Genomic DNA, 15,392 nt, shown 5'->3' on the forward strand with positions numbered 1-15,392 from the left:
GCATTAAGTGGATTTTTTCTAGTATATTTTAATTCCTTTGTTGATTTTAAAGTATTTTTAGAGTGATTTTCTTGGTGATTACTCTAGGAATTATAGTGGACATTTTAATCACAAACTACCTCAAATTAATGCTAACTTAATAGGGAATAGGGAAACTTCCTCCCATAGAGCTTATTTCCTACCCCCACCCACTTTTTCTTCTGGTAGAGATCTATGGAACATGCAGCACTTGGAGACTTATGGGAAATATGAAAAACTGTTTGCAGTTTAATTACAAAAACCCTATTAGTGAGCTGATAGCACGTGACTCAAAGTTGTACAAAGTCATGATAAAAACAAGTTTTACTGATTTCTATGCCCAAAGCTCTATATTCCCTTACATTTGCTGTGCAAGAAAGAATGAAAACACACTATATGTGAAATCACAGGGCAAGAGGGTGGGAACTTCAGCAATTCATAGTACCTCAAAGCAGCTGCACAAGGCTGGAATATGTTAGATGCTCCACAGTCACTGGAATAGGCCCTGACGTGGAACCCATGGGTCACTAAGGAGCAGGGAAAATTACTTCAGTGTTGATGATACGCAGTAATTGTTCAATGAGGTTTTGTTCTTGGGCACTGAGCTGTTTTTCTTGAGCTATATTAGAGATTCTGGTGGCATATTCTTGTGCCTGGAATAGAATTGCAGTGACGAAAGGAAGTTGTCATAGGGAAGCATTACATTGGGAAGCCCCATCTGTGCTCAATCCCAGAAACATGGGAAAGGATCCATCAGCTTCTCACACCAGCCACTGAGCTCTTGTTGGAAACTTGTGAACACATACTGGGTCCTTAGAGCTAGCCACATGTGTGCTGGGTGGGGAAGGGGCCACCAGAAAAAGTCACCTAGCTTGACAAACTAAGTACACTTTCATAGCAAAGTGAGATCTTTGTAGGATCTTAATTAGGGCCCTTTGAACCAACACTGGAAGGCAGAGAGATGACAGGACCATAAGTAAACTGCCAACCTGGAGGAACTCACTGAGTGTAGTTAAAGCTGTTACTCCATTCCTGCAAGGACTCCCCAGAGCCCTCAGGCCCTGCAGGCTTTCTAGTACTGCCCCTGCCTCAGTTTACCTATGCAACTCTCGGAAGGCCCCCTTGAGGAAAGAGGACAATCCAGTTTCCATTATGCAGGCTGGACTCAACAAATGAAACCTGGCATGAGCCTCTGAGCTTCTCTGGAGTAGGGGCTTACTCTTAGGACAAACGCTAATGCAATTGGGCAGAACACAGCTGGATTCAACTAGAGGGATTTCTATCTCAATTTTAGACAGGCTGGCTTTCTGGGGAAACTTGCCTTTGAAGAATTCATCATCAGGTAGTAAAGCATGACCAGGATTCTCAGAACGAAGACAATCTTTTGGGGAGCTCTGCTACATGTAGACTCTCGAATGCTTAAGATTGAAGTCAGGATCCGAATGGCTTCTGCTTCCTGGGCTTCATCTGCAGTGGAGAGGAGGGAAGGAAGAAGCAGGTCCTGGAGGCAGCTGAGTCTGCCCTCAGTGGAAGGCACTGAGCTGTGCGGGCACCTGGCCTCCAGAAGCCTCCTCACAGGGACGCTGGTGGAGGCAGTGCAAAGCACAGCACGTTCTCCACCTGGAGGGCAGCTGCCACATACACAGCAGTTCCAGGCAGCTCCTGGCCTTGCCTCGCATGTCATTATGAGAGAAACCTAAAAAAATGCTCAGTCCCAATGTTGCTAAGATTTCTCTCTTTCAGAGTTCTGAATTGGATCTCTTAGGCTCCCAAATACAGGGGATTTGTCCCAGTGGCCCAACTCAGCTTCCACTCTCTAGCAAGAGGGGGGAGTGGAGCTTCTTGAAGGTGCAGCATCTTAATTCTTCTTCCCCAACTCCAAAGGTGCTTAAGCAATATAGCCTTTCTGCTTTCCCTGGGGAGGCTGTTTACAATTCCCCCCAGCAGTTTTTGGTTCTCCTTTAGTCATTATTTATTGACTTACTAGTGGCCCAGTGCATAGATTTGTGCACATTGAAAGGAAATTAATTAGAAGAAATATTTTAATATCATTATTCACCCTTTCTCTATAATAGAAGTGTCAGAGATTAAAGAAAATTAGCAAAATGTCTATGAAAACAATATATAAATTGATTAATAAACAGTAACAACATAATATAACAACAAAGACATGATATAAAAACAACAAAAACATATAAAAACAACACTGAGCCCTGACTGGTTTGGCTCAGTGGGTAGAGTGTCGGCCTATGGACTGAAGGGTCCTAGGTTCTATTCCGGTCAAGGGCATGTACCTTGGTTGCGGGCACATCCCCAGTGGGAGATGTGCAAGAGGCAGCTGATCAATGTTTCTCTCTCATCGATTTTTCTAACTTTCTATCCCTCTCCCTTCCTCTCTGTAAAAAAATCAATAAAATATACTTAAAAAAAAAACACTAATAAAAACAATGACTGATAAATTGATTAAACTTATTCTAATATCTCCCTTTATACCACATTAAGAGTAAAAACACTTTCAAAGTGCTTGACTAATTTCCCAACTTTAACTTTAACGTCACATGCTCTTCGAACTTGAGAGAAAGCAACATATAACTGACCATGTCCAAAAATGGGTTCAGGTAGGAATATTCCTACTCTGTCTAGAGTTTGTCCTTGTGATTTATTAATAGTCATTGCAAATGCTGGCATCACAGGAAACTGTCTTCGAATTAATTTAAATGGGAGGCCAGTGTCAGGTGGGGAGAAATCAATTCTTGGAATCAGAACAACCTCTCCTTCTGCAGATCCTGATAATACTTCAGCTTTGATTATGTCAGGTCACAATCTTTTGGTAATAAATCCAGTACCATTACAAAGACCCCATTTACTGTTAAGATTTCTCAGTAGCATTATTGCACCTACTTTCAATTTTAATTTGTGACATGGCATTCCCGAAGGAATAATACTATTAAGAAATTTGATGGGAAAATTTTCCTTTCCAGCATCATCTGTTGAATCATCACTCAAATAGGTGTGAAAATCTCCATCAAGTATATCTAAAATTTCTTCATTTAATTTATGAAAGTGCTCATTTTTAGGACAAAGAATCACACATTCAGATATATTTTTAATATTATCTATAGATATACTATTTCCAAAGGTAGCTTCAATAATAGATCCGTTACAAATCATTTCACGGGGGATTTCAATAATATCCATTCTGAGAGCTTTATATGTGTCGCACATGCACAAGTCAACGTTTATTTTTTTTATTTTTTATTTTGGGGGGGGGGTTCTTTCTTTTTTTTTAATATATTTTCTTGATTTTTTACAGAGAGGAAGGGAGAGAGATAGAGAGTTAGAAACATCGATAAGAGAGAAACATCGATCAGCTGCCTCCTGCACATCTCCCACTGGGGATGTGCCCGCAACCCAGGTACATGCCCTTGACCAGAATCGAACCTGGGACCTTTCAGTCCGCAAGCCGACGCTCTATCCACTGAGCCAAACTGGTTTCGGCAACGTTTATTTTTAAATTGCCAGTGCACGTCATATGTACTGGCCGGTCAGTCAGTCACTGAGCCTTTTATATATAGAGAGAGATTATGAGTTATTATGGGCCAGATACTTAAAAGCACTTTTTTAAGTATAGCAAGTCCCCAATAACCTCATTTTGTTAGACATCACTTCATTATAACATTGATGAGAGAGAAAAATTTATTCCCAATCAGAGCCACTCTCTGTGTGGAGTTGGCATGTCCTCCCACTTCTATGTGGGTTTTCTCCTGGTCCTCAGTTTCCCTCCCACAGCCCAAATACGTACCCACAGGTGACTAGTGTGCCTAAATCGTCCCAGTCTGAGTGAATGTAGGTGTGTGTGTGTGTGAGTGCGCCCTTTGAGGGAGTGGCATCCTGTCCAGGGTTGGCTCCACCTTGTGCCCTGAATTGCCAGGATGGGCTCCAGTCACCTGCGACCTTGAATTGGAATAAGCAGGTTGGAAAAGAATTATCTTGCTAGTTTTTATTAATATTTCTTAAATGTATGGATAGCTCACATTTATTTCAGAGTTTAATATTAGAAATGTTTTGGGTCTTTATTTAGAAGTTTGGTGATGTTTTCGTGACCAGAAATATGCCGTAGGAACTTGATATAAACTCTTGTTTATATCAATTAGCCTATAGTCCGTTTCCAAAAACCTATGAAAGACATTAAGTGAGGACATACTGTGTTAAGCTTAGAGAAACAGACAGAAAGGATATATACCATAATATTAAGGTTGGCTATCTTCAGCTATCTATGATTTCCAAGTTTTCTGCTTTAATATAAACCACTTTTATCATAAGAGAAAGCTCAATAAAGTTACTTATTTTTTAATCCTTAACTCAAAACCTCTCCTGTAGGAAGTCTTCCCCCCTTCAACACCATCCTCACCTCTTAGTTCTGGGGCTTGGCTTATAATATAATTTGTACTCACAGAAATTATATTTTGGTATTTCAGATAGGCTCTGTCTCACCAACTACACTTTTTTAGCACAAGCTAGATCCTCTGTCTCTTTATTATCTCAGCGGGAGTGATATTGTCCAGGGCTACTCAACATTCAGCCTTTTGCCGAGCCTGGGAATGGTGAGATGAATCAGACTCAGCACTGCCACTGAGGAGCTCAGTGCCCAGTAAAGCAAGAGGATAAGGCACCAGGACAACTGAGTAATGCCACTTCAGTGTTGAGCCATGGCTTATGTCCTTGGAGGGATAACACATAAGAAATGGGTGCTCTGCAGAAATTACAGTGGGCTCTCCTCCAAGTATATCCCCTGAAAGGCTGTGTGTGGTGCTAGAAATCTGACTTCTGGTAAAATCCCTTTGCTCGCCTGTCTCAGTTTTCCCATAATCAATATGGGGGAGATGTCATGTGCTCCAGGACAGTCACAGCAGCTCTCCCTGTTTTCGGGACAAGGCCCACGATTGACAGGAAGTCACTGCTCTGCTTCGTAGGGAGAACTGCCACTTACCCAAGCCAGTGTCAGTCTCAAATCGTTTGCCCAGTAAATCTATTTGTTGGATGCGAGCCTCTAAGAGGACTTGATAGTGATTGTTCAAATATTTATCCCAGATCTCACAGACCTGTTAGGAAAGAAGATACAATCAGACAAGCGGGCCAGGTCTTATGTCATTGGACCAGCCAGCTGGGAGGGCAGCACCTCTAACCATCTGCAGACTCCCTCTCTCATTGTGCCTGGTTGTGGGGAGGAAGGGAAGAGGAGGCTTAGGAGCCAAACAGGCCTGGCCAAAGTGAGTGTGGCGACTGTTGGGCTGCAAAGGGCACCTGGTGGATCTAATAACAATGACTACCATTTGCTGAGCACATATAACTAAACCTTTACATCCTCACAACACCACCTGGGGTCATAGTCTTATTATCCCCATTTTACAGAGAGAGAAACAGGCTCAGAGATGTTAAGATTGTACTTGACTTTTGGTAAAAGCTGGTAGGTGGCACAGCCAAGAATTAAATTCAAGTCTGTCTGACTCTGAAGCTCATTTCTTTTCAGCTACACCACAATGCCTCTTCCTCAAAACTGGGCCTAAAATATGAATAAACAGTCACAGCATGAGAGCCTATATCACACATAGAAATGGTTGCTTGCTAAGTGAGGTGTTACTCTATGAACATAACTGACATTTTAAATACTAAAAGCAGTTTAAAATCTTTTACATGCAAAGATGGAGACTTCAAGTGCACTCATATTTTTTGATCCCTTCATATGACATTTTAGCCATAATTTCCCCTTTAAAATCTCATTTCTGCCCTAGTCAGTTTGGCTTAGTGGATGGAACGTCTGCCTGCAGACTGAAGGGTCCTGGGTTTGATTACGGTCAAAGTTACATGCTGAATTGCAGGCTCAGTCCCCAGTAAGGGGCGTGCAGGAGGCAGCTGATCAACAATTCTTTCTCATCCTTGATGTTCTATCTCTCCTTCTCCCTTCCTCTCTGAAATCAGTAAAAATATATATGAAAATCTCATTTCCTTCTCTATCACATACCTCAATATGCCCACATTACCTTGCTTCTATGGGTATGACAGAGCATATGGCAATCTATTTGGAGGGGTTTGGTTATTATTGACCCATCACTTATTTTTTGTTAACTAGAGGCCCGATGCACAAAATTTGTGCAAGAGGCTCGGCCCTCACAGCCCCGGCTTCGTCCTGAAGGTCACCCGGAATATCATCCAGAAGGTCATTCGGCCATCTTGTCTAATTAGCATATTACGCTTTTTTTATTATAGATCATCCTATGGATTCTAAGGACTATTTTGGTAGTGGAGAAATAGGAAGAAAAAAATTGGAATATATCATATATCAGGCTATGTAAACTTGGGCAAGTGCCTTTATCTCTCTGTGCTTCAAATTTCTCATGAATGATCTGACACCAGTTGTAAGGTACAAGGCCTAAGTGTCAAGGCTCAGCTCCCATATTCCCTAGCTCACCTTGGTGTACAGCGTGTCTGCCAGGTCAAACTTCATAAGGTCAAAGAAGATATTAGCCAGGTGAAAGTAGCCTCCTGAGGTCCTGATGTCCTCTGTGCCATATGCACAACTGGCAAAATAAATCTATTAGCAGAGGAAGAAGGTGAGTGCTGTGTTCTCTTTGTAAATCATATATCTGATAAAAAAAAAAAAAGACTCGTATCCAGAATATACAAAAAAATGTTTACAACAGCCCAACTAAAAATGAGCAAAGGGTCTGAAGATACATGTCTATAAGAACATGTGCCAATGGCTAATAAGCCATAAGAAATGATGCTCAATATTTTTAGTCATTAAGAAAATGCAAAATAAAACCATGAAATACCACTTTTCACACCCTAGAATGGATCTAATAAAAAAGGCAGAATATAACAAGTGTTGTCAAGGATGTGGAGAAAATGGTACTTTGCTGGTGTGAATATGGAATGATGCAGCCTCTGTGGAAAACAGTTTGGCAGTTCTCAAAAAGCTAAACATATAGTACTACATAACCCAGCAATTCCATTCTTAGATATATGCCCAAGAACATGAAAACATGTGTTCATACAAAGGTTTGTATAAATATATTCTTTGTGGAGAAAGAATGCTCTCCCTCCCAAGAGCAGGTCCACACCTCTCCCTTCCCTTTCCTCTTCTCCCACAGGCATGCTCTCAGGCAGCAGTCGCCAACCTTTCAGACCTCACAAACCACCAGTGGTCCGGGACCATTGGTTGGCAACCCTGCTCTAAGGGACACCATGAGGCTTGCAACCAGGGAGCAATGGGAAGTGGCAGCTTGTCCTGGGCTAACTCCCTCTTCCTGTCCCCAAAGTACCCTTTTCTCTGACTTCTTAGTGAGCCAAAGCAGTCCAGCCTAGGTTCATTTCCCCACCTAGTCCCTTTCCTGTTGCTTCTTCTATCCTGGGCCCTTCTATGTTTCACTGTCCCCAGCTTTAATAAACATCCTCTAAAAGTCACCCGAAAAAAAAATACATTCTTAGCAACATTATTCATAATAGCCAAAAGTGGGAACAATCCATATGTCCCTCAACCAATGAATGGCTAAACAAACTGTAGTATATTCAGATGAGGGACTACTACTCAGCAATAAAGTATTTATACACACAACATGGATGGATCTCAACGTAATTATGCTAAGTGAAAGAAGTCAGATGCAAAAAACCACATATCATTCTATTTATATCAAGCTTCCAGAAAAGACAAACCTAGAGAAACAGAAAGTGGCTGCCTGGGGCAGGGGTGAGGTGGGATAGTAAGAAGCTAGGAAAATTCCTGGGCAAGTGGGATGGGATTAAACAAGAAAATTAAACAAGGCCAAACAACTTACAGCCAGCTAGTGAATCCCAAGACCTAATATCTTCCCCAACCAAGGACACTTGAGAGCAAATGGTTTATACCTCTCTTCCCTAACCAGAGAATACATAGTTTAAATCACCCTGATCAGGAGACAGGACAGAGACCCAGTTAATGCCATTCATGTCAGCTAAACCCAAGGACAGGTGACGTCAGGGGAACAAATAACAAAAACCCCATGAGAGCCAGACCAACCCAAGATAAAAGTCAAACAGTAAAGCAGACCAAAGAATAATCCCAAACTCCTATAACCTCATTTTGATGCATCAGCATATTAAAAATGCATCTGGTGCCTGGCCATTGTTCTCAGTGGTTAGAGCAGGGGTCCTCAAACTTTTTAAACAGGGGGCCAGTTCACTGTCCCTCAGACCGCTGGAGGGCCAGACTACAGTTTTAAAAAAAAACTATGAACAAATTCCTATGCACACAGCGGCGGCAAAAACACCCGGCGGGCTGGATAAATGTTTTCGGCGGGCCGCATGTGGCCCGCGGGCCGTAGTTTGAGGACCCCTGGGTTAGAGCATTGGGTGCACACTGAAGGGTCACAGGTTCGATTCCCAGTCAAGGGTATGTACCTGGGCTGTAGATCCTATCCTTGGCTCCAGTTGGGGCATGTGTCAGAGGCAACCAATTGATGTGTCTCTCTCACATCTCTCTTTCTCTCTCCCTCCTTCCCTCCCTGCCTCCCTCTCTCTATCCCTTCTTTCCTTCCTTCCTCCCATTCACTCTCTAAAAATCAATGGGGAAAAAATATCCGCGGGAGAGGATTAACAACAACAACAAAATAAATCTGGAAAGCTGATGAATATTCTACTGAAACCCTCCCCAAAGATTCTCACCCCAGAAGATGAAAACTCTCAAGACGAAGACCCAGTGTGGGCTCTCTCTGGAGCACACAGATGGCCCTTCTCAGGTATGAACTTTTTACTTCCTCCTAAACCCTAAGGGTCCCCACCACACTTGCAACCAGGGAAGCAATGGATAGCGGCAGCGCTTCCTGGGCTAACGTCCTGAACCTGTCCCCAAGGCCCCCTTTTCTCTGACTCTCTGGGGAACGGACAGCAGGCCCACCTTGGCTAATTTCTTTCCCCCAACATTTCTAGAAAGCCAAAGCTACCCACCTAGGCTCTCACTGTTGCTTCTTCTATCCTAAGTCCTTCCCTTGTTTCACTGTCCCCAGCTTGAATAAACATACTCTCAAAACCACCTGGAGTTGTATTGTGAAATCTTTCCTGCATGGAATCAAGAACCCACACAGTACAGGCTGGTCTGAGGCAGACCTGCTCCAGGTCAGTTCCCGTCCCATGGCAGGGGTGGGAATGAGAAATGACTGAAAATGGATATTAGGGCTCTCTTTGGGATGATAAAAAATGTTCTACAACTGGATTGTGTAATGGTTGCACAACTCTGTAAGCTTACTAAAAATCATTTAATTATTCACTTAAAGTGGGTGAATTTTATGATATATATCAATAAAAGTTCTTTCTTTTTTTTAAGCTAGGCTGAGAACTCGAAGCTTGAGCTAATTCTTTTTTTAAAATATATTTTTAATTGATTTTAGAGAGGAAGAGGGAGGTAGAAACATCAATGATGAGAGAGAATCATTGATTGGTTGCCTCCTGCACACCCCACACTAGGGATTGAGCCCGCAACCCAGGCATGTGTCCTGACCAGGAATCAAATTGTGATCTCCTGGTTCATAGATCTATGCTCAACCACTGAGCTATGACAGCTGGGCGTGATCTATCTTTTATATAGTCTTTTTTCTTCCCTTTTTTTTTAAAGCTAGGCTGAGGAATCTGAGCTTGATCTCATTCTTAACAGGATGGCCCACCTCAAGACAGAATGAACAAATCCTTCATTTGTCAGAGGGTGTAGCTAGAGTCTACTTGTGCAAAGAAACACAGATGAAGAAGTGCATTAGTCAGGCTCACAGGTGGAAATTTATGGCACCCTCAAAATATTTCCTGAAGACACTTTAATGAAAATAATTATTTACAGAGCTATGGAAGGGTTAAGGAACCAACAAGAACTAAGGAGGCACTGGGGATTCTCAACAGCAAGAAATTATTGCCATCCCGACTCCTGAAAAACCAAGGGGAGAAAGCAGGGTTACAAGGGCCCAGTAAGAGCTAGAGCCATGGAAGAAGGCTGCCTGACAGGAGTCGTAAGGAACCATGTCCCTGCCAGAACTGAGGTGGGGAAGAGAGGCAGCAGAGAAAGTAAACACCCCAACCTCTTTCTCCTCCCAACCTTCAATCCCCCGCCACATCGCTCACTCTCCAACCCAAAGCCCAAGCAATGGAGTCCAGGTTGTGTAGTCCACAGAGGTAAGCCTCCCAGGGCAGAGTAGGGCAGCAAATGGATTTGGGGTGAGAGGATATGGAGACTAATCACCACAAGATGTTGTCATTGGCTCTATGGACATTGTGCAGTGGCAGCCAACCAGAGGGAGGGTTGCCCAGTGGAGAGACTGAAGAGAGAACCAACCTGCATAAAGACTGCAGTCTGACCCTAACCTCATCCAGATTTCAGACTCAGAAACTATTCTCTCTGGTAATATTGTCCAATACTGAAATCCTAATAGAAACCTCAGAAATGTTTGAAGAACTGCTCAGTCATCACCCTTATTATCCTATTTAACATTTCAACAGAGTTTTGTAGTTTATAAAGCACATTCACATACAACCAGCTCATTTAAGAACCATACTCTGAAGTAGAGATATTGATGTTATTTATAAAAATAATAGCCAAAGTGCTGCACATGCATTGTCCTATTATTTATCTCTGTAATGAGGTAGAGACCATTTCATGATTTCTCTCTTAAAGGTGATGAAAGAGGTTAAATAATTTGTCCAAGATTATGTGGCTGGTCAGATTATAGAGCTGAGACTAGAAGTAAAGCCCTTCTCTTAGTCAGTACTCTGTCTGCCTCCCTTTATGATCCTCCCAGCAACTGAGGGTTAGGGAAATGATGTGTCCTGGGCAAGGTTGAACAGTCAGGAAGGCTTGAACTCAGGTTGTTAAAATTATGTTCTTGCTGGGCCAGAATGGCTCAGTTGGTTGGAGCATCATATTGTGCATCTAAGGGTCACTAATTTGATTCCTGGTCAGGGCACATGCTGGAGTTGTGGGCAAGATCCCCGGTAGGGGGCATACAGGAGGCAGCCAATGAATGTCTTACATCAATGTTTCTCTCCTTTCCCCTTCCTCTCCCACTAAAAAATCAATAATTTAAAAAAAAAATCTTTTAAAAATTCTGTTCTTGTTAACACCCCACCAGTCAGTTGTAGACAAAAAAGTTATAGAGAAATGCTCAGTTAAAAAAAACACACAACTAAACAGGGCTGGACTCAGAAACATTCAGGTGTTATAATTTAGATTGTTTACATCATTGGCCAGATGATAACGGGCTTCCTCGTAGTTGTCCTTAACCATAAAGAGAAGTCCCAGGTTCCGATGCAGTAAAGAGTGGGTGGCATAACTACAATCAGTTGATTTGAGGACTGTCCACTGGGCTTGGGATAGATATTCTTCAGCCTGGACGATCTGGTCTAGACCTGTCCAAAAGATTGAAAGAAGGTTATAATTCATATCCTGGCCAGAAAACACATGATGAAATATGTCATCATGCATTCACACATTTATTCATTAACTCAGACATTTATTGACACACAAATACTTATATATGAAAATTTATAGCAGCCTAATCATAATAGCCAAAAAAATAGAAACAGTTTAAATGTCCAAGTGATGAGTAGATATGCAAAATGTGGTCTATCCATATCCATGAATGAAATAGTATTCAGCCATGGAAAGAAATCAAGTACTGATATGCTACATGGATGACCCTGGAAAACATATGCTAAGTAAAAGAAGCCAGACACAAAAGGCCATGTATTGTATGATTCCATCTATATGAAATGTCCAGAAAAGGCCAATTCATGGAGATAGAAGGTAGATTAGTGGTGGCCAGGAAATGTGGGTATGGGAAAACGGGATATGACTGCTAATATGGGTGTGGGGTTCCATTCGGGTTAACTAAAATGTTCTGGAATTAAACGTAGTGATGGTTGCACAATCTTCTGAATATATTAAAACTGCTGAATTAACCTTAGCCGGTTTGGCTCAGTGGATAGAGCATAGCCTGTGGACTGAAGGGTCCCGGGTTTGATTCCTGTTAAGGGCACATGCCCAGGTTGTGGGCTCGATCCCCAGTAGTGGGCTTGCAGAAAGCAGCCAATGAGTGATTCTCCCTCATCATTGATGTTTCTCTCTCTCTCTCCCTCTCCCTTCCTCTCTGAAATCAATAAAAATACATTTTAAGAAAAAACTGCTGAAGTGTACTTTGAAAGAGTGAAGTAACTTAAATGATCATCATCAGTAATGGAATAAATTGAAAGCATGTGCCAATTTATAGGATGGGATGAGAAGAACACAGCATCACTTTCATGATATTCCTGCCAAAGATACATCGTCTGCAGAGGAAACTTCAGAGAAACCCACATTGAGGGACATTTTATAAAATAATTGACTTTTAATATTTAAAAAATTAAAGTCACAGGCATCAAGGAAAAAATTATTTCGAAATGAAATACTGTAGATACTAAAAAATGTTAATTCCCCTCAAAAATGCCAATGCTCCTCTTGTAACAACCACATGGGATGTCTGCCATGGGCATGCTCCCCACTCTCAGCACTGCCCCTCCTCTATAGGAGTAGGTTCCTGCATTCCTGTTTGAACCACATGACCCCGACTCAAGGGTAGGTAGATACCACCCTCAAGCTGAGTCAACACAGTTCTCTCTTTAGGAATTTAAACTTGTAAATCAGATGCTAATTAGCTTCTATTACCCACCTTGAACCTGGTGGGCATGTAAATTCAGCTCTATCTGACATTTTAGGGTTGCTGTCTCCTGCAGTAAGCATAAGGTCTGCAGATATGGAGAAGCAGAGGCAAGAGACAAGTCCCCAGAAATAGAAGCTGAGAGCACCGGCCTTACTTCGTTACGGCTTTCTGATTCTAGTACCTCATGGTGCTTCAATTCCCTTAGGACACGCCAGCGTCTACTACACTTCCTCCTTTTGCTTAGGTCAGCTAGAGGGGATTTGTCAGTTGTAGCCGAAAGTTCATGACATCTCCTTCCCCATCTTGTGCCAAACTTTTCAGCAGCCCTGCTCTTGCACAAAAGATACCAAGGCTAGATTATTTGGCTACTGATAGGACTCAATATAGCACTTCTTAAGGACTCCAGGGGGTAAGTCATTTCCACTTACCAATGCTAGCTTCAGCCAACAGCAGGTAGGCAGGCACAAGCTCTACTGAACTCAGGCCATACACATTCATGCGGAAGCGAAGAGAATGCAAAGCTGCTGGGACAGCATCTTTATACCTTCCTTCAAAGATATATTTCTGGGCTACAGTGTAGCATAATTCAATCAAGTGCTTCTGTGGAAGAAAAAAGTAGTCAGTCTACAGGTAAAAGTCAATGGTGGATATAGGTATACCTGGAGATAAGGCCAATACCTAATAAGCTGGTTGAGGGCACACAGTAAGCCTGCCTGTATTAAGCTGGCCACAAGTCCTAGCATAAGCGACACAAAAAGGCAAACTCTGCACTGTAAGTTCCTTAAGGTCCAGGAATAAGTGTATTTTCATCTTAGTTCCATACTTGGCATAAATGAGTGCTCAATAGAAAATTATCCTATCTAATAAAAGAGAAACATGGTAATTAGTGTACAACCGCTACCCTTCCCATTGGCTAATCAGGGCGATATGCAAATTAACTGCCAGCCAAGATGGCGGCCGGCAGCCAGGCAACTGGAAGCGAACATGAGGCTTGCTTGCTTCAGTGACGGAGGACTCCAACGTTCCCCGCTTGCCACTGCCGGCCTCTGAGCTGCAACTCTAAGCAACTATGTTACAAATATAGAAGCTAAACAAAACCCCAGAAACCTGCTTTAGTCGCCGGGCTTCAGCCAGCAGGATCGCAACATTGTTTCAAATACAGAAGGTAAACAAAGGCCAGAAACCTGCTTTCAGCACCGGAGGCCTAAGAGCTAAAGCTGGCCCAGAATAAAAAAGAAAAAAAAGAAAAAAAGGAGCGGTTGGGAGCTTCACCTGCCAGCCTGAAAACAGCCCTCAGCCCCTCACCCAGACTGGCCAGGCACCCCAGTGGGGACCCCCACCCTGAAGGGTGTGTGACCAGCTGCAAACAGCCATCATCCCCTCATCCAGGCTGGCCAGGCACCCCAGTGGGGACCCCCACCCTGATCCAGGACACCCTTCAGGGCAAACCAGCCGGCACCCACCCGTGCACCAGGCCTCTATCCTATATAGTAAAAGGGTAATATGCCTCCCAGCACCGGGATCAGTGGAGCAGAGAGGCCACCCGGCACCGGGATCAGCGTGACAGGGGCAGCAACCAAACCCCCTGATCGCCCTGTGGCTCTGTGTGTGACAGGGGGCGGGGCCACAACCTCCCTATCCGCCCTGCTCTGTTCGTGACAGGGGAAGGCGCCCCAACCTCCTGATCAGCCCTGCTCTGTGCCTGATAGGGGGGAGCTCCCCAACCCCCTGATTCCCCTGTGGCTCTGTGTGTGACAGGGTGCGGTGCCCCAACCCCCTGATTGGCCCTGCTCTGTGGGTGATAGAGGGTGACGCCCCAACTGCCCCCCATGGGCCCTGCTCTGTGTATGATGGGGTAGAGCCATAACCTCCCCATCGGCCCAGCCCTGAGTGTGACAGGGTGCGGCGCCCCAACCCCCTGATCGGCCCTGCTCTGTGCGTGACAGGGGGTGGCGCCACAACCTGCCCATCGACCTTGCCTTGAGTGTGACAGGGGGCGGTGCCCCAACCCCCCAATCGGCCCTACCCTGAGCGTGACTGAGGGTGGCATCGCAACCTCCCGATCCACCCTGCTCTGTGCATGACAGGGGTGGCGCCCCAACTCCCCAATCAGCCCTGCTCTGAGCCCGACCAGGGGCTACACCTAGGGATTGGGCCTGCCCTCTGCCACCCGGGAGCAGGCCTAAGCCAGTAGGTCGTTATCTCCCGAGGGGTCCCAGACTGCGAGAGCGCACAGGCTGGGCTGAGGGACCCCCTCCTTGCCCCCAAGTGCACAAATTTTTGTGCACCGGGCCTCTAGTTAAATGAATATTATTCTTCTATTTATATTAAAATTTTAGTTTAACAAAACTGTCATGCCTCAGGACTATCTGAAACTGTCTGCCTTTCTATTTGAATTAATTTTAAGAGAATTTTCCTTCTAGAATTATCCTGCTTAGCTAATATCAGAAACAAGTTTACTCTAAGGTCATTGTTCTAAGGCAGTGATGGCGAACCTTTTGAGCTTGGCATGTCAGCATTTTGAAAAACCCTAACTTAACTCTGGTGCCGTGTCACATATAGAAATTTTTTGATATTTGCAACCACAGTAAAACAAAGGCTTATATTTTTTATGTTTATTTTATATATTTAAATGCCATTTAACAAAGAAAAATCAACCAAAAA

The 15,392-nt window shown here is 43.6% G+C and overlaps 1 protein-coding gene across 1 annotated transcript in view; it reads right to left on the bottom strand.

The window, feature by feature from the left end:
* Positions 1 to 15,392, bottom strand: part of ZMYND12 (zinc finger MYND-type containing 12) — a gene marked incomplete at its 5' end in the record, with an annotated part of 27,296 nt that continues 11,904 nt past the window's right edge. Inside the window, 6 exons of the mRNA XM_081085793.1 lie at positions 1 to 671; positions 1,340 to 1,485; positions 5,009 to 5,120; positions 6,488 to 6,610; positions 11,270 to 11,439; positions 13,157 to 13,328. Coding sequence (XP_080941919.1) covers positions 546 to 671; positions 1,340 to 1,485; positions 5,009 to 5,120; positions 6,488 to 6,610; positions 11,270 to 11,439; positions 13,157 to 13,328 — 849 coding nt within the window. The 3' untranslated portion in view covers positions 1 to 545. The remainder of the gene's footprint in view (positions 672 to 1,339; positions 1,486 to 5,008; positions 5,121 to 6,487; positions 6,611 to 11,269; positions 11,440 to 13,156; positions 13,329 to 15,392) is intronic.

This window comes from Myotis nattereri (assembly GCF_964212035.1).
Source record: "Myotis nattereri genome assembly, chromosome: 3".
In the NCBI taxonomy this organism is placed as follows: domain Eukaryota; kingdom Metazoa; phylum Chordata; class Mammalia; order Chiroptera; family Vespertilionidae; genus Myotis; species Myotis nattereri.